This window comes from Artemia franciscana, chromosome 7 (assembly GCF_032884065.1).
Source record: "Artemia franciscana chromosome 7, ASM3288406v1, whole genome shotgun sequence".
Taxonomy (NCBI): Eukaryota; Metazoa; Arthropoda; class Branchiopoda; order Anostraca; family Artemiidae; genus Artemia; species Artemia franciscana.
In genome coordinates, this window is record NC_088869.1 from 46341523 (window position 1) to 46360841 (window position 19319).

At 35.1% G+C, this 19319-nt stretch overlaps 1 protein-coding gene across 2 annotated transcripts in view; it reads left to right on the forward strand.

Moving 5' to 3' along the window:
- Positions 1-19319, forward strand: part of LOC136029375 (acetyl-coenzyme A synthetase 2-like, mitochondrial) — a 260989-nt gene that overhangs the window by 66549 nt on the left and 175121 nt on the right. For both annotated transcript variants that reach the window (XM_065707693.1, XM_065707694.1), the window contains exon 3: positions 16175-16471. In XM_065707693.1, coding sequence (XP_065563765.1) covers positions 16175-16471 — 297 coding nt within the window. The remainder of the gene's footprint in view (positions 1-16174; positions 16472-19319) is intronic.

Genomic DNA, 19319 nt, shown 5'->3' on the forward strand with positions numbered 1-19319 from the left:
AGACTATCGCTTGGCGAGCTTAAAAGAGTATTTCAACTCGTGTCTTTGTGAACAATTTTGAACAAAAAAATTAACTTCCTCTGCTTTTTTCCATCATATAGGATAGCTAGATAGCTATGGGGGACCCTTCGCCCTTTATAATCAATTTATCCTCTGATGTCAATCTAAAAATAATTTTTCCTCAAAACAAGTTTGTAAAGGAGAGGCAGAGCTCCATTAAGCCAAAAATGAGCAGATATACAGTTAAATAATCTTCCAAGCGTAAAACTACCACAAATCACTATCAATAAATAAATGAAATTCGAAACGAACACAAATTACAATTAATAGTTGAATCAAACTAAAAATGAGCAAAAATTACCATGAGTAGGGCTGGTAACCCCCATGCCTTCTTGAGGCCAGAACATAATTTATGCTTTACTGAAAAAAAAAAAGATCGTTGATTGTCAGTTCAATTGACATACACTGATATTTATTCCTTGAAGTTTTCACAACTCTTTTTTTATGAAAGTAAAAAAGCGAAAACATTTAAACGTATTTTGTTTTCAGTAAAGCCCAATTTGTGTTCTGGTCTTGAGAAGGCATGGGGGGTTATCAGCTCTACTCATGTTAACTTTTGCTTGTTTTTTATTTAAACGAGCAAAAGTCAAATGATCATTTGACTTCATTTCTGCTCATTTTTGGCTTAATGGAGCTCTTTACTTTTCTTTTAAATCCTTGTTTTGTGGAAAAAGCTTTTTTTAAATTAATTTCCGTTCGTTTTTTATTGACATAGTCTTTTTCATGGAAAAAATTTATATCTTCTCATTTTTTTTTCTGTAATAATCCATACTTTGGGTTGCTATTTGTAATTTGGAGAAACTTTCCTACAATTTTTAATCCTGACACAAATAGTATTTTTTAATTAATTTTATACCTCATGAAGTTGACCTGAAAAATAAACTTAATATCATTCCCAAAAGATTCTATCTATGCTCTTTGACAACCTGGATACACTGTTTTTTTTTTGGTTATTTAAATTGTAATAGCAGAAGTAGTAATAGTTATAGCCCCAAAAGTTTCAACTTAATACCCCCAGTCGTTTAGGATATATTGCTGAGGTGTCATATTGGCAACAATAAACACAATGCGTTTTGATTTAGTTTAAAGCAACATTTAGTTTTAAAGCTTAATGGGTCAATTGTATAATTATGGGGAGTTGACTTGCCCAATATCCCTTAGGACATAGTTGCTGGACCGTTCTATTATGCTAAAAAAATGGCTGTCTCCAACTTTTGACTAGATACGTTTGGAAAATAATGGGTTTGGGAGAAATGCTGCTTGCCTTCCAATCTCTTTTTACTCTTAAAAAGAGCACTAGAACTTTTGATTTTGAATCAGATTAGCTCCTTTAAAAGGTATTTCTAGCTATTATAGATTGATGCTGCGTATTATATTACTTATATGCCCTTTTAAAAACCTGTATGTATAAAGTTTTTTCGTTTAGTAGAAACGCCTCCTAAACTTTCCCTAAAAGTTTCAGCTTAATACCCTTAGCGTCATTAGTTACAGTAACTTTAGTGGTAGTATTTAAAGTATACACATAGTGCCTTCTGGCTAGTTCAAAATCTCCCATAGCTTTTTCTTAAAGGTTTAACTTAATGATATAAGTTTAGTCCTCAGATATGGCTTTGTCACCTTTTTGAAAGTCCACATGTTCATAGTTTGTTTTCATTTAGTTCAACATCCGTCTAAATATTCCTGAAAAGATTCACCTGGATAGCCTTAGTTTGCACAGCAGAAATAGTTGTAGCAGCATTAGTAGCTGTATACGCATAGCACCTTTGGTTTCTTCAACATAGTCTGAAAGTTTCAGCTTAATATCATCAACAATTTCTAAAGAATTTCTGATGGGTCTGCTCGACAACCTTGTGGGTATTATGTGTTACAAATTAGTTTTGTACAGTTTATATATATCCCAAATTTGTCACCTTAATATCCTTAGTTTTAATCTCAGTAGCAGTAGAATTAAATGTAGTAGCTCAAGCTTTAGTAGCAGTAGTAGTCATAAAAGTGAAAATAGTAGTAGAATGAGTAGAAGCAGTAGCATTAGGATGTAATTTTTTTTCATTTGTTTGTTCAACATCCCTCACAACAAACCCTGTTAATTTCAACTTCACACACCAAGTTGTTTCTATGACATTGCTGTTACACACTTTTGACAAACTGCATACAGACGGCGTGTTGTGATTCCGTTCACCTTCCCCCTCAAAATTCCTTGAAAATTTAACCTTCATATCCTTGGGCATAGTTGTAATATTAGTAACAGTAGCATTATTGATGCTACTAGTAATTGCATTGAATAGCGGTATTACTACTAGCAGCAGTAGTATTGACATATTGCCTTTTGGTCAGTAATACATTGTACCCACATCGCTCTTTATTTTGGCAGCGCTATTGCGCTGCCTGTGATCCCTTATCATTTCCTGAATTTTTCAATTTAATATACTCAATAGTTCCTGTGTTAAACCCTTCTGAAAATCCTTATACACATAAAATGTTTTGATTTAGTTCAAGACTCCCCTCAACATTCTCTGATTGGCTCACCTGAATGCCCTTCATCATCATGGAAAGTAAAGTTCAAACATGCATACCTTTCTTAATAACATGTACTGCGTAAACAATGAACGAATTGCCTAGCTTAGAGCCCTTGTCTTGAGAACTGTGGGGAGGTTGACATCCCCAAAAACACAATTACTGAACCTTTCAACAAGGCTGAACAAAAGAGATCTTCAAAAATTTCCATCAAATATGTTTTGGGGAATGATAGACTTGGGGGGGGGGGGGGTGATTCCAGTCCATTAATTTTTGACTCTTGAAAAGGGTACTAAAACTTCCGAATTCCAATCAAATGAGCTCCATGCAATTCAAAGCTTATACGACCAACCGTTCCATAAAAACCTTAAATGCCCCAGTTCATAACTTACAACCTTTTGCCCTTGAGCTCTAAGTGGTTGTGTCCACCTTAAAGACATTGTTATATCATTTTTGGACTATTGGTAACAAAGTGGCTATCTCACAATTTCAAATGAATGCATTTTGGGGAAAGAGGATATCAGTTGCTCTCTATCATGTTTGACTCTTAAAAGGGAACTAGAACTATACATTTCGAATGAAGTGAGCCACTTCTAAAGTTCACACGACCACCACCTCCATAAAAACCTTATATGCTCTTGGGGCATAACTTATAACCCTTACCCCAGACTCTGGGGGATTCTGTCAACCCCAAAGGCCTTATTATATAAACCTTGGACTAATTTTAAACAAATGGCTATCTCAAAATTCCTGTCGGATGCATTTGTGGAAGGTACGACTTGGGTGGGAGGATGACTGCCCTCCGATCACGTTGATTTATAAAAGGATACTAAAAAATCTGATTTCCAATCAAATTAGCCCATTCCGGAGTTTTTAGGACCACTTTTCCCATAAAATCCTTATTTGCCCTAGGGGTATAATTGACAACCTTTGCGCTGAGGGCTTTGAGCGGGGGGGGGTGTTATCCTCAAAGACATAATTTCCAGAGCTTTCAAGTACGCTGAACAAAATGGCTATCTCAAAATTTTGATTAAATTTGTTTTGAGAATTGGTGGGTGTGGGGGGGGGCTTGTTGTTCTCCAATCACTTTTGACTATGAAAAAGGGCACTAGCCTTTCGAATTTGCAATTGAATGAGCCTTTTTCGAAGTTTCTACGACAACAAGTTACAATCTCAAAATTTTCATCAGATGCATTTAGGGAAAATACGAATCATGGGGGGGGGGGAGGGTATCCACCTGAAACAAAATGGCTATCTCTATTTTAATTGAATGCGTTTCAGGAAAAGAGGGTATCAGTTGCTCTCCATCATGTTTGACGCTTAAAAGGGAACTAGAACTATACATTTTCAATGAAAGGAGCCTCTTCTGAAGTTCACACGAGCACCCCTTTCATGAAAACCTCATATGCCCGTGGGGCATAACTTACAATCCTTACCCCGAGACTTTGGGGGATTCTGTCAACTCCAAAGGCCTTATTATATGAACCTTGGACTATTTCTAAACAAATGGCTACCTCAAAATTCCTATCGAATGCATTTGGGGAAAATACGACCTGAAGGGGGGTGGCTGCCCTCCGATCACTTCTGATGACTCATCTTTCTTTCTTTCATCTTTCTTTTTTTCATCTTTCTTTTATCATGCCCTCCCGATCCGAACACCAATGACTCATAAACAGGGCACTAAAACATCTGATTTCCAATCGATTTAGCCCATTCTGGAGTTTCACGACCACCCTTTCCATAAAATCCTTATATGCCCTCGGAGTATAATTTACAATCCTTGCGCTAAGGGCTCGGGGTGGGGGTTGTCATCCCCGAGGACATAATTTCCAAACCTTTCAAATGCGCTGAATAAAATGGCAATATCAAAATTTGGTTAGATTTGTTTTGGGAACTGATGGGTGTGGGGGGGGGGGGGGGGCTTGTTGCTCTTCAGTTACTTTTGACTATTTAAAAGGGCACTAGCCCTTTGAATTTCCCATCGAATTTTCCAAGTTTCTACGACAACAAATGTTAATTTCAAAATTTCTATCAGATGCATTTCGGGAAAATGTGAGGTGTGAAGGGTGTATCCACCCTCCAATCACTGTGAATCTTAAAAAAGACACAAGAACTTCTGATTACCTATCCAGTGAGCCCCCTCCAAAGTTTACACGATCGCCCTTTCTATATAAAATAGCGACGAAGACCATACTGCCTTTCCATACCAATCAAACAAAAAAAAAAAATCCCTATTGTTTCTACTCTGTGTGTGCCTTTCTATATAAACCTTATATGCCCCAAGGGCATATCTTACAACCCTTGCCCTTAGGGCTTTGGACGGGATTGTCATCCTCAAAGATATAATTTCCTTCAAGCTATGTTAAACAAAATGACTATTTCAAGATTTTGATTGGATGTGTTTGGGGAAATGGTGGGTGTTGGAGTGGAGTTAGTTGCCCTCCAATCACTTTCGACTATCAAAAAGAGCACCTGCCCTTTGAATTTCCAATCGAATGAGCCCTTTTCGAAATTTTTAAGACAACTCTTTCGATACGAAGTTCCATGGTCTTAAACAAACATCCCCCCCCAAAGAAAAATTAATAATGATAATAATTATTATTATAATGTATTTTGCCCACATCGCTCTTTACTTAGGCAGCGCTATCGCGCTGCTTACGATTGCAGAAAATGGTATACAGGGGAGTGAGGATTGTTCCAAATATTCTGAAACCCCTCCTCCCCCCAAAATATTGGTCTGACTCGTAAAAACGTAAAAAATGAATATAAATGAATTTTGACGCTTTTTAAAATCCTTTTGTAAAATCCCATAAAAAAAAAAAAAAAAAAAAAAAAAAAAAAATTAGAAAAAATGAGTGATCGGGTGATCGGATCTCAATGAAATTTGATGTTTAGAAGGATATCTTGTCTCAAAGCTCTTATTTATAATCCCGACCGGATCTGGTGACATTGGGGGGAGTTTGGGGTGGGGGAACCTAAAATCATGGAAAACGCTTAGATTGGAGGGATCGGGATGAAACTCGGTGGGACAAATAAGCAGAAGTCTTAGAGACGTGATTTACATAATTGGAACGAATCCGCTCTATTGGGAGGGGGGATGTATTTTTAACTTACGAAGGAGTGATCGGATTTTCATGAAACTTCATATTTGGAAGTTCCTTGTAACTCAGATCTCTTATTTTAAATCTCAACCGGATCCAGCGTAATTGGGGGGGGGGGACAGTTGGGGGGACCGGAAATCTTAGAAAATACTTAAGGCGGTGAGATCAGGATGAAACTGGATGGGAAGAATAATGTCTAAGATACGTGACTGACATAACCAGACCGAATCTGTTCTCTTTGGTGGAGTTGGGGGGAGGGGTAATTTTGAAAATTGTGGTATTAACTTACGAAAGGGTGACCAAATCTTAATGAAATTTGATATTTAGAAGGATCTTGTGCTTTAAAGCTCTAATTTTAAATTCCGACCAGATCCTGTGACATTGGGGGAGTTCGAGGGGGAAACCGGAATTCTTGGAAAACGTGAAAATTGGGTATCTTACGAAAAGGTGATCGGATCTTAATGAAATTCGATATTTAGAAGGATATCGTGTCTCAAAGCTCTTATTTTAAATTCCGACCGGATCTGGTGACATTGGGGGAGTTTGGTGTGGGGGAACCTAAAATCATGGAAAACGCTTTGATTGGAGGGATCGGGATGAAACCTGGTGGGAAATAAGCAGAAGTCTTAGATACGTGATTTACATAATTGGAATGGATCCACCCTATTAGGGGTGGGGGTTAATTCTTAAAAATTAGAAAAAATGACGTATTTTTAACTTACGAAGAAGTGATCGGATCTTCATGAAACTTCATATTCAGAAGGACCTCGTAACTCAGATCTCTTATTTTAAATCTCAACCGGATCCAGTGTAATTGGGGGGTAGTTGGGGGGACTGGAAATCTTAGAAAATACTTAAAGCGGTGAGATCAAAATGAAACAGGATGGGAAGAATAAAAACCTGTCTAAGATACGTGACTGACATAACCGGACCGGATCTTCTCTCTTTGGTTGAGTTGGGGGGGGGGGTAATTTTGAAAATTGAGGTATTTGTAACTTACGGAAAGGTGACCAGAGCTTAATGAAATTTGATATTTAGAAGGATATTGTGCTTTAAAGCTCTAATTTTAAATTCCGACCAGAATCTGTGACATTGGGGGGAGTTGTAGGGGGAAACTGGAATTCTTGGAAAACGTGAAAATTTGGGTATTTTTATCTTACGAATAAGTGATCGGATCTTAATGAAATTTGATATTTAGAAGGAATTTATGTCTCAGAGCTCTTATTTCAAATCCCGACCAGATCTTTTGACATTGGGGGGAGTTGGAGGGGGAAACCTTAAAAAACACTTGGAGTGGAGGAATCGGGATGAAGCTTGGTGGATAGAATAAGCAAATGTCCTTTATACGTGATTGACGGAACCGTACTGGATTCGCTCTCTTTGGGGGATTTGGGGGGAGGGGTTCAGTGATTTGGCGAGTTTGGTGCTTCTGGACGTGCTAGGACGATGAAAATTGGTAGGCGTGTCAGGGAACTGTACAAATTGACTTGATAAAGTCGTTGTCCCAGATTCGACCATCTGGGGGGCTAAAGGGAGAGGAAAAATTAGAAAAAATTAGGTATTGATAACTTACGAGTGGGTAATCGGATCTTAATGAAATTTGATATTTAGAAGGACATCGTGACTCAGAGCTCTTATTTTAAATCTTGACCGGCAGTAAAAGCCTCTTATTTTCCTTTTAAATCAATCTATTGATTCATAGAATTTTGTTAGAACTCATACCATATGATCTCTTGGGTCTTAGCTCTTCTTGCCTCGTCACAAGTGCCATATGAGCTCTTAGCTCTTGTTTTATGTCTGATCGTTTTTTAAATAATGCCGAAAAATCCGGAGCCCCCTTCATGGAAAATTCCCTTTATCCATGATAATTCCTCCATGGAAAGTTTCTCACACTTAATCCCCTCCCCTGATCTCTCCCCCCTCTCACCAGAAAAATCCCCCCTGTAAGCGTCTGTATACTTCCCAATAACCTATATGTAAACAATGGGTAAAGTTCATAACTTGCAGCTCTCCCCCTGCGGACTGTGGGGGAATAAGTAATTCTCAAAGACACACCTATTAGATTTTTCAACTATGCTGAAAAAAATGGCCATTTCAAAATTTTTATCGAGTGACTATGGGGAAAAAATTGGCGTAGGGGGCCTTGCTGCCCTCTATTTTTTTGGTCACTTAAGAAGGGCACAAGAAATTAATTTCCGTTCGAATGAGCCATCTTGCAATATTCTAGGACCACGGGGTTGATATGATCACCCCTGGGGAAGAAATAAAGAAAAATTAGATAAACATGCATCCGTGATTTTTCTTCTGGTAAAAAATACAACTTTTAGGGGTTGTTTCCCCCTTTTTTCGAAAATAAGGCAAATTATCTCAGGCTCGTAACTTTTGATGGATACAACTGAACTTGACGAAACTTATGTATTTGAAATCAAACAGTTCGTGGTAACGAACTGTAGTAAGGAGCGACCCGGCTCAATAGTAACAGAAACTCTAAAAAATGGAATTTTGATACCAATACCTACATCAAAAGAATCGCATTTTAATGCTGATTTTAAATATATAAGTTTCATCAAGTTTAGTCTTACCCATCAAAAGTTACGAGCCTGAGAAAATTTGCGGTATTTTAGAAAATAGGGGGAAACGCCCCCTAGAAGTCATAGAATCTTAACGAAAATCACACCATCAGATTCAGCGTATCAGAGAACCCTACTGTAGAAGTTTCAAGCTCCTATCTTCAAAAATGTGGGATTTTGTATTTTTTGCCAGAAGGCAGATCACGGATGCGTGTTTATTTGTTTTTTTGTTTTTTTTTTCTTTTTCCCAGGGGTGATCCTATCGACCCAGTTGTCCTAGAATGTTGTAAGAGGGCTCATTCTAACGGAAATGAAAAGTTCTAGTGCCCTTTTTAAGGGACCAAAAAAATTGGAGGGCACCTAGGCCCCCTCCCACACTAATTATTTTACCAAAGTCAACGGATCAAAATTCTGAGATAGCCATTTTACTCAGCGTAGTCGAAAAACCTTATAACTATGTCTTTAGGGACGACTTACTCCCCCATAGTCCCCATGGGAGGGGCAACAAGTTACAAACTTTGACCAATGCTTACATATAGTAATGGTTATTGGGAAGTGTACAGGCGTTTTCAGGAGGATTTTTTTGGTTGGGGGAGGGGTTGAGAGGGGGATAAGAGGGGGATGTGCTGGGGGAACTTTCCATCGGTAATTTGTCATGGGGGATGAAAATTTCCATGAAGGGAGCGCAGGATTTACTAGCATTATTTAAAAACACAATGAAAAAATAAATATGAAAAAGTACTTTCAGCTGGAAGTAAGGAACAGCATTAAAACTTAAAAAAAAAACAGAAATTATTACCCATTTGAGGGGCTCACCTCCTCCTAATACCTCGCTCTTTACGTTAAAGTATTTTTAGTAATTTCAACTATTTATTCTACGGCTTTTGTGATTCTGGGGTCATTCTTAATGAATTGGGACAAAATTTAAGCTTTAGTGTAAAGAGCGAGGATCTGACAAGGGGGCGAACCCCCTCATATATGTAATAAAAATATGAGAATACAAAAGTTCTTTACGTAAGCTAATTTATAAGTTACGTAAATCTCTTACTAATAAAAATATTCGTAAAAAATTAAAAGTTCTAGTTGCCTTTTTAATTAACCAAAAAAATCGGAGGGCAACTAGGCTTTCTCCCCCGCTCTTTTTTTCTCAAAATCATTCGATCAAAATTATGAGAAAGCCATTTAGCCAAAAAAAAAAAAAAAAAATGCAAATTTTGTTTTAATTATTCCTCTGCGGAGAGCCAAAATCAAAACATGCATTGATTCAAAAACGTTCAGAAATTAAATAAAAAAAAAACAAGTTTTTTTTAACTGAAAGTAAGGAGCGACATTAAAACTTAAAGCGAACAGAAATTACTTCGTATATGAAAGAGGCTGATTCCTCATCAACGCCCCGCTCTTTACGCTAAAGTTTTTTACTGTTTTAAAAAGAAGAATTGATAGACAGAGTCAAACTTTAGCGTAAAGAGCGGGGCGTTGATGAGGAAGCAGCCTCTTTCATATACGAAGTAATTTCTGTTCGTTTTAAGTTTTAATGTCGCTCCTTACTTTCAGTTAAAAAAACTTGTTTTTTTTTTATTTAATTAGCCTAAAAAGACGAATCTTTTGATGTATCCATTGGTCTCACAGTTCCGTTTTTTAGAGTTTCGGTTACTATTGAGCCGGGTCGCTCCTTACTTACAGCTCATTACCGCGAATTGTTTGATACTTAATATTATATTAATTAATAAGTAATTTGGTGCTAATACTACACTAATACTAGTTCAAGAGCTAATACTGGAATCATGGCCGTATCGAGGACTTTTGTTCGGAGGGGGGACTTAAAAAAAATTTATGAAACGTAGATGTGTGTTTTTACTTTTTTATGAATCTGATTACATTTTTGGGTGGTATCTTGGTGGTTCTAACTGGGTAGCCCCTTCCTGGATGCGGCCATGACCGGAGTAGACTGGACCAAATCAAACAGTTCGTGGTAACGAACTGTAGTAAGGAGCGACCCGGCTCAATAGTAACCAAAACTCTAAAAAATGGAATTTTAATACCAATATCTACATCAAAAGAATCGCATTTTAATGCTGGTTTTAAATATATAAGTTTCATCAAGTTTAGTCTTACCCATCAAAAGTTACGAGCCTGAGAAAATTTGCGTTATTTTAGAAAATAGGGGGAAACGCCCCCTAAAAGTCATAGAATCTTAACGAAAATCACACCATCAGATTCAGCGGATCAGAGAATCCTACTGTAGAAGTTTCGAGCTCCTATCTACAAAAATGTGGAATTTTGCATTTTTTGCCAGAAGGCAGATCACGGATGCGTGTTTATTTGTTTTTTTGTTTTTTTGTTTTTTTTTTTGTTTTTTTCCCCAGGGGTGATCGTATCGACCCAGTTGTCCTAGAATGTTGCAAGAGGGCTCATTCTAACGGAAATGAAAAGTTCTAGTGCCCTTTTTAAGTGACCAAAAAAATTGGAGGGCCCCTAGGCCCCCTCCCACGCTAATTATTTTCCCAAAGTCAACGGATCAAAATTCTGAGATAGCCATTTTATTCAGCGTAGTCGAAAAACCTTATAACTATGTCTTTGTGGACGACTTACTCCCCCACAGTCCCCGTGGGAGGGGCAACAAGTTGCAAACTTCGACCTGTGCTTACATATAGTAATGGTTATTGGGAAGTATACAGGCGTTTTCAAGAGGATTTTTTTTTGGTTTGGGGGAGGGGTTGAGAAGAGGGGGATATGCTGGGGGAACTTTCCTTCGAGAATTTGTAATGGGAGAAGAAAATTTCCATGAAGGGAGAGCAGGATTTACTAGCATTATTAAAAAAAAAACAATTAAAAAATAAAAGTGAAAAAGCTTTTTCAGCTGGAAGTAAGGAACAGCAATAAAACTTAAAACAAACAGAAATTATTACCCATATGAGGGGCTCACCTCCTTCTAATACCTCTCTCTTTACGCTAAAGTATTTTCGGTAATTTCAACTACTTATTCTACGGCTTTTGTGATTCAGGGGGTCATTCTTAATGAATTGGGATAAAATTTAAGCTTTAGTGTAAAGAGCGAGGTACTGACGATGGGGCGAATCCCCTCATATATACGTAATTTACGTAACTTATAAATTAGCTTACGTAAAGAACTTTTGTATTCTCATGTTTTTATTACATACTAGCTGTTGGGGTGGCGCTTCGCGCCACCCCAACACCTATTTGGTGGGGGCGCTTCGCGCCCCCCCCCCCAAGCCCCCCCGCGCGCGTAAGTCGTTACGCGCCATAATAGTTACGCGCCATTGTAGTTGTGTCCCTATGTCCCACCTTTGAATATAGATATATATATATATATATATATATATATATATATATATATATATATATATATATATATGGTTTTAACTATGTAAAACTTGCGAATATACAACATTCTTTGCTGTCCCATTGTCTTTGCATATAAATAGATTGTCAGGTTTACCGACTCTTGAACATGCAACATATAATGGTCCATGGGAAAACAATCTGTATTCAGATCTATACCTCATGATTCTAATGATTGCCCTTGAGCTTTGTTGATGGTGATTGCTAATCGACCATTCCCTGTCCCGGTGTCCCGGTCGTCATTTATATCCCCCTGTTTCCCCCGGTGTCCCCGTTGTAGTTGTGTCCCTGTGTCCCGGTCGTCATTTATATTCCCTGTGTCCCGGTCGTCATTTGTATCCCGGTGTCCCGGTCTGTATATACATTCGTTTTTTAGTTTTGTTTTTCTCCTTTATTTTTTTCCTTTTTTTTTCTTTTTTAGTTTATTTAGATTTTTAGATTTTAGATTTTTTAGTTTTTTTATTAGTTTTTAGTTTTTTTTTTCTTTTTAGTTTTTTTGTAGTTTTTACCTTCTTTTTAGTTTTGTTAGTTTTTTTTTTACTTATGTCCTGGTCGTCATTTATACTCCCTGTGTCCCGGTGCTTTGTTGATTGCTAATCGAACATTCCTTTTGTCCTGGTCGCTTTCTCTTTGAGTGTCGTCATTTATTTTTTTCTTTTTTAGTTCTTTTAGTTTTTACCTTTTTTAGTTTTTTTAGTTTTTTTAGATGAAATTTTTTTTTAGTTTTTTCCTTTTTTTCTTTTTATTTTTTTATTGGTTTTTACCTTTATTTTAGCTTATTTTTCAGTTTTTTCCTTTTTTTTATTTTTTTTTTTTTTAGTTTTTTACCTTTTTTTAGTTTTTTTAGTTTTTTTAGTTTTTTAGCTTTTTTACTTTTTTTATTAGTTTTTAGTTTTTTTGCAGTTTTTGCCTTTTTTTAGTTTTTTCAGTTTTTTTTATTTTTTTATTGGTTTTTACCTTTATTTTAGCTTATTTTCCAGTTTTTTTCCTTTTTTTTTTAGTTTTTTTTAGTTTTTAGTTTTTTTAGTTTTTTACCTTTTTTTTAGTTTTTTTAGTTTTTTAGCTTTTTTTATTTTTTTTATTAGTTTTTAGTTTTTTTTGTAGTTTTTGCCTTTTTTTAGTTTTTTTAGTTTTTTAGCTTTTTTATTATTTTTTAGTTTTTTTTGTAGTTTTTGCCTTTTTTTAGTTTTTTTAGTTTTTTAGCTTTTTTATTTTTTTTATTAGTTTTTAGTTTTTTTTGTAGTTAGAGTTTTTTACCTTTTTTTAGTTTTTTTAGTTTTTTTAGTTTTTTAGCTTTTTTATTTTTTTATTAGTTTTTAGTTTTTTTTTGTAGTTTTTGCCTTTTTTTAGTTTTTTTAGTTTTTTAGCTTTTTTATTAGTTTTTAGTTTTTTTTGTAGTTTTTGCCTTTTTTTAATTTTTTTAGTTTTTTAGCTTTTTTATTTTTTTTATTAGTTTTAGTTTTTTTTGTAGTTTTTGCCTTTTTTTAGTTTTTTCAGTTTTGACGTCACCTGATCCACGATCCACAGATCCACAGACAACTTATTTTTATATATATAGATATGAGGGGATTCGCCCCATCGTCAGTACCTCGCTCTTTACACTAAAGCTTAAATTTTATCCCAATTCATTAAGAATGACCCCCTGAATCACAAAAGCCGTAGAATATGTAGTTGAAATTACCGAAAATACTTTAGCGTAAAGAGCGAGGTATTAGAAGGAGGTGAGCCCCTCATATGGGTAATAATTTCTGTTTGTTTTAAGTTTTATTGCTGTTCCCTACTTCCAGCTGAAAAAGCTTTTTCACTTTTATTTTTTAATTGTTTTTTTTTTTTTAATAATGCTAGTAAATCCTGCTCTCCCTTCATGGAAATTTTCTTCTCCCATTACAAATTCTCGAAGGAAAGTTCCCCCAGCATATCCCCCTCTTCTCAACCCCTCCCCCAAACCAAAAAAATCCTCCTGAAAACGCCTGTATACTTCCCAATAACCATTACTATATGTAAGCACAGGTCAAAGTTTGTAACTTGTTGCCCCTCCCACGGGGACTGTGGGGGAGTAAGTCGTCCCCAAAGACATAGTTATAAGGTTTTTCGACTACGCTGAATAAAATGGCTATCTCAGAATTTTGATCCGTTGACTTTGGGAAAATAATTAGCGTGGGAGGGGGCCTAGGTGCCCTCCAATTTTTTTGGTCACTTAAAAAAGGGCACTAGAACTTTTCATTTCCGTTAGAATGAGCCCTCTTGCAACATTCTAGGACAACTGGGTCGATACGATCACCCCTGGGGAAAAAAAAACAAAAAAAACAAAAAAAACAAAAAAACAAATAAACACGCATCCGTGATCTGCCTTCTGGCAAAAAATGCAAAATTCCACATTTTTGTAGATAGGAGCTCGAAACTTCTACAATAGGGTTCTCTGATACGCTGAATCTGATGGCGTGATTTTCGTTAAGATTCTATGACTTTTAGGGGGCGTTTTCCCCTATTTTCTAAAATAACGCAAATTTTCTCAGGCTCGTAACTTTTGATGGGTAAGACTAAACTTGATGAAACTTATATATTTAAAACCAGCATTGAAATGCGATTCTTTTGATATAGCTATTGGTATCAAAATTCCATTTTTTAGAGTTTTGGTTACTATTGAGCCGGGTCGCTCCTTACTACAGTTCGTTACCACGAACTGTTTGATAAAAACATGAGAATACAAAAGTTCTTTACGTAAGCTAATTTATAAGCTACGTAAATCTTTTACCAATAAAAAGATTCGTAAAAAATTAAAAGTTCTAGTTGCCTTTTTAATTAACCAAAAAATCGGGGGGCAACTAGGCTTCGTCCCCCGCTCTTTTTTTCTCAAAATCATTCGATCAAAATTATGAGAAGGCCATTGAGCCAAAAAAAAAATATGCAAATTTCGTTTTGATTATTCCTCTGCGGAGAGCCAAAATCAAAACATGCATTGATTCAAAAACGTTCAGAAATTAAATAAAAAAAAACAAGTTTTTTCAACTGATAGTAAGGTGTGACATCAAAACTTAAAACGCACAGAAATTACTTCGTATATGAAAGAGGCTGCTTCCTCTCAACGCCCCGCTCTTTACGCTAAAGTTTTTTACTGTTTTAGAAAGAAGAATTGAGAGAAAGAGTCAAACTTTAGCGTAAAGAGCGGGGCGTTGATGAGGAAGCAGCCTCTTTCATATACGAAGTAATTTCTGTGCGTTTTAAGTTTTGATGTCACTCCTTACTATCAGTTGAAAAAACTTGTTTTTTTTATTTAATAGCAACAAGAACAAAGATGAGCAAATATAACTCGTTACTCCATATATCTACGCTTTAAAGGAATTTCTCACTCTGTTCCTACTTACTCATGGTACCTTTTTTGCCGGTGCTGATTTAGCATAAAGAGCAACAGTTGAAATTACGAGTTGAACATTGAACTTTTAAATAAATCTTGTATCGTGAAATAATTTTTTTTAACTGAATTTTGAGATACATTTGTGGGATAAAATTTGAAATATTTGTAAAATAAAGCATATGTTTTGCTCTTGGTAGATGTTGCTAAAAGGGCCCTTTGCCCCAATTTAAAGATATTGTTGATACTTTTTTTGATACTACAGCAAGTTACCTTGTTGTACGATTTGAATTTTTTTACGATGCATGAATGTTATGAATTTTATAAAAGCTGTAGTTCTCACATTAATCATAGTTGTTGGTAATAATACAAACTTCTATGAATAATTTCCGTTTTTTCTTGATTTAAACGTTACATTTATGCTACAGAAGCAAAAAATTAAAGCAGCAAGGAATTGCCTTGAAAATCCTGCATCAGCATCAATCTCTTTCCTAGCTATTATTTGCTAATAGTGTATCTATGCATCTTTTGCCACATTTATTATACCTATGGGAAAACTACTATTCTAGGCTTCCATTTTTAAATTTTTTAAACATTATACCTTAAATCTTTACTATGTTCGATCAACCATATAGTTTCCGCTTGAAAGTTGAAAATTGCACAATTCACAAAATTACTCATAGGTTACATTATTGACGATGTATTTGAGTTTAATTTCTTATTAGTCAATCATAAAGCTTATGCTTGAAATTGGAAAATTGTTCAACTAATGAAATTGCACACGTGATACGCTAGCCCGGTTTGTTAGCAAATCAACACGCCAAGATCTTACATTTTTTTGACTGAAAACGATTTTAACGAAAATCTGAGGACTCTGATCTTAAGTCTTTGGCCGTTTATTTACAAACGTCTTTCTTTATTCCACTCTTACCAATGCTCGAAGGACTTGGATGAGATTGTCATTAAAGTTCTATCCTATTTGGCAGTGAGTGTTAAGATCTTAGCTCTTTGATGAAGCGAAAAATGATGATCTGAGCACTAAGAAGTAAGATCTTAGCACTTTGATAAGTCAAAAAATGGGCTTATTTATTATTTGGCTGCGGTCATGTTCAATTGTGATTTTATCCACACATGTGACTATAATACTTTCATTTGGCTCCGGCATAAATGAAGTTTTTAATCATACCGAACATAAAATTCTCTTTCACTTTCAGTACAATGTGTTGACCGCCATTGCGAAGTAGATCCTGATAGGATAGCCCTAATCTGGGAGCAAGACGAGCCTGGCAAAGAGCAAAGAATTACCTTTAGACAATTAAAAGAAATGGTTTGCAAAATAGCCAATGTTTTGAAATCAGAAGGGGTGAGGAAAAGTGACCGTGTTGTTATGTATATATCTATATCACCGTTGGCTGTGGCAAGCATGCTAGCATGTGCTAGAATTGGCGCTGTTCACTCTGTCATTTTTGCAGGATTTAGTGCAGAAGCTTTAGCAAGCAGGATTATGGATGGTGAGTGCATTTAAAAGAGTTTGAACCAGTGCTTTTACAAGAAGGTCCACGCCCAGAAGTATAGGATATTTTCTTTTTCTTCCAGGGAAATCTCTAATTAAATACTCGCTTTCATCCACCTTTATATCGCGATGCCTTAAACGAAAAGACACATTGCACGTTGAGTGATTTAATAGTTGAAAAAGCTCGAAAAAATTATATTTTATAATCTCTTCGAGCTTTTTGCAAGGGTAGTTTTGTTAGAAGATTTAAATTAAAAAATGTCTAGAATCTCAGTGCGTATCTCAAGAATCTGCCTTTATTCTTACCTCTTTTTAACCCCTACCTCTTTGATAATATTGAGAGTCTTATTTAAAATAAACAAACACATACATCAACTGTCAGAAGTCAAACTTGTTAAGGGCGCCCTCTCTAAAAAAAAAACACCGACATTTACGCTTATTACCAACCAAGAAAAAAGATAGAAAAAGGGGAGAATAAAAAAGATAATCGAAGGGAATAAGAATAACATCAAAGAAAAACGCTTGGATCAGTCTTTCTTCAGACTGGTACAAAACGTCAATTAGCAACCATTGAACCCATCTTATTGATTTATATCGGTTCTCTCATTACTTATGGTTCTCTGTAAAGTGAATACAGCTCTACAAATGTGATCAGTGAAGAGCAAATCAACTAGGGATATTTTCCTCAGTTACCAACTCATTCTAGAAAGTATTTTCGAGGCAAATCCGTTGATTTTCGACAGGATGGTATACACTATTCATTTAAATTTTTTTTTTTAATTTTATAAGAATAATCCTGTGTTTTATTCTTTTGCAATCACAAACGATCGGAAATTAATTAAAAAAAATCTAAAAATTAAGAAATTATTAATTAATGAAATTAAGAGAAAAACTGTATTAAACTTGAGACCAGCAGAAATAAATTCTTGTAATAAATCAGACTCAAAATGGCCAAAAATTACTATTAGAGTTTAAACGAAGTCTAAAACGAACAGAAATTAAATAAATAAATCTTAAAACGAGTAGAAATTAAATTCAATGTTCAAATCAAACTTAAGACGAATGAAATTATTACAAACAGGAGTTTGGGTATTGTCCCCCTCCCCTAATCGTAAGGTTTGAAGCTTATTTCATCATGTGGGCTTCACTGAAAATGAATTATATTACAAACATTTTCTTTTATATTTATAACATTGAAAGTAAAAATTACAGTGAAATAAAATATTATTTCAGAAATTAATGTCAGAAATTAATGTCATTATATAAAAAAATCAGTTAATTTTTATTATTTCTTTCCAAGGATTGTTCAAGACACATATAGTCTTTAATAAAACGCAAATGACCCAGTAAGATTTAAACCTTTACAGTCAGGGGAGGGGGAAGAGGGTAGTAGCCAAGCTCCTGTTCGTAGTGATTGTTGCTATTGTTGAATTTGACTTGATTATTCAATTTAATTTTTACTCGTTTAATATTTCTTTGTTCATTTATATTAGTACCTGCTATCTGTATGTTTGTTATGATTGTTTATTTAATTTTTGTTCGTTTATGGTTTTATTTATTCTTTAATAGTAATTTCTGGTCGTTTTGAGTTTGAATTATTATAGGAATTTATTTATGAAGGTCTTAAGTTTATCATGGCTCGTTACTTTTCTTCGACTAATTTTTCTTTCCTGAAAGTTTTTTTTAATTAATTACTAAATAATGGCTAACGTGGTAAATTATCTTACGAATAAAAAGAGAAGCTAAAGAGAGATGCCTCCCTTCTTTGTATCTAAATTCTTTGCTTTCATTATTACATTTTTTTAATGATTCGATTTCTCCTCGTGATTCGTTTCTGTGCTTTTCTGACCTAGCGAATTTGCTCTCACGCTTTTATCGGGATCCGATTCTTTCTGTTTTATGGGGGTAAATTTGAGCACGAAGAATCTAAAAAGAGGAGATAAAACCCTTTGAACATCCTTATCCATATTTTTCTTATTATGCCAAAGTTCCTTTTTAAAATCATCTTACAAAACTAAGATCTACACTAAGACGAATGGTACTCTTTATTCTCTATGGTCGAGTTCTTGTCCACCATGCTAACTTTAAGATGGGAAAAAAAATAGCGAAGAAAACTGGTAACCAAAGCCAATCATTCTCGCTGTGTTTTTGTAGTCTTATTTTGGCCCCATAAAAAAGATACGGTTGTTTTATCCAGTTTTTTTTTTTCGAGAGATCCATTTCTTTCTTCGACGAGGATTCTGCCTGATTGATTTTCATCCAAATTTCTTTTATTACTTTTCCCCGTATCCTAAGGAAAAATGATACGAGGAATAAAAAGAAAAATTGGATTCCGTTCTTTTCTTATCGAGCGAAGGGGCATCAATTTCCTTTGACATGTTTAGTAACCTAAAACCAAACAGTGTAGAAATGAAATTAATTCTAGCAGAAAAAATAGGGCAAAGGCAAGTAAAGAATATATATATATATATAATTTGTCAGAAGCTGTATTGTGATATCTTAAAAAGGGAGTTATGCACAACTAATGTTTATGAAAAGGTAAATATAGAGGATGAGAATTTAATTGAAAAGACTGAAGAAATACTTTTAAAAAGTTTTAATATTGAAATAAATGACAATGATAAAAAGTTCCCTTTCCTATATTGGACTGTAAAATTTCATAAGAATCCCCCTAAACCACGGTTTATTGCTGGAGCAGCTAAATGTCCAACCCGCATTGCTGCTACTGACCTCTCTTTAATTTTAAAGGAAATTGTAAATAAACTTAAAACCTATTGTTCTGGTATTAAAAAATTTTCGAATTTCAATCCATATTGGAGTGTTAATAATTCACTGCAGGTGATAAA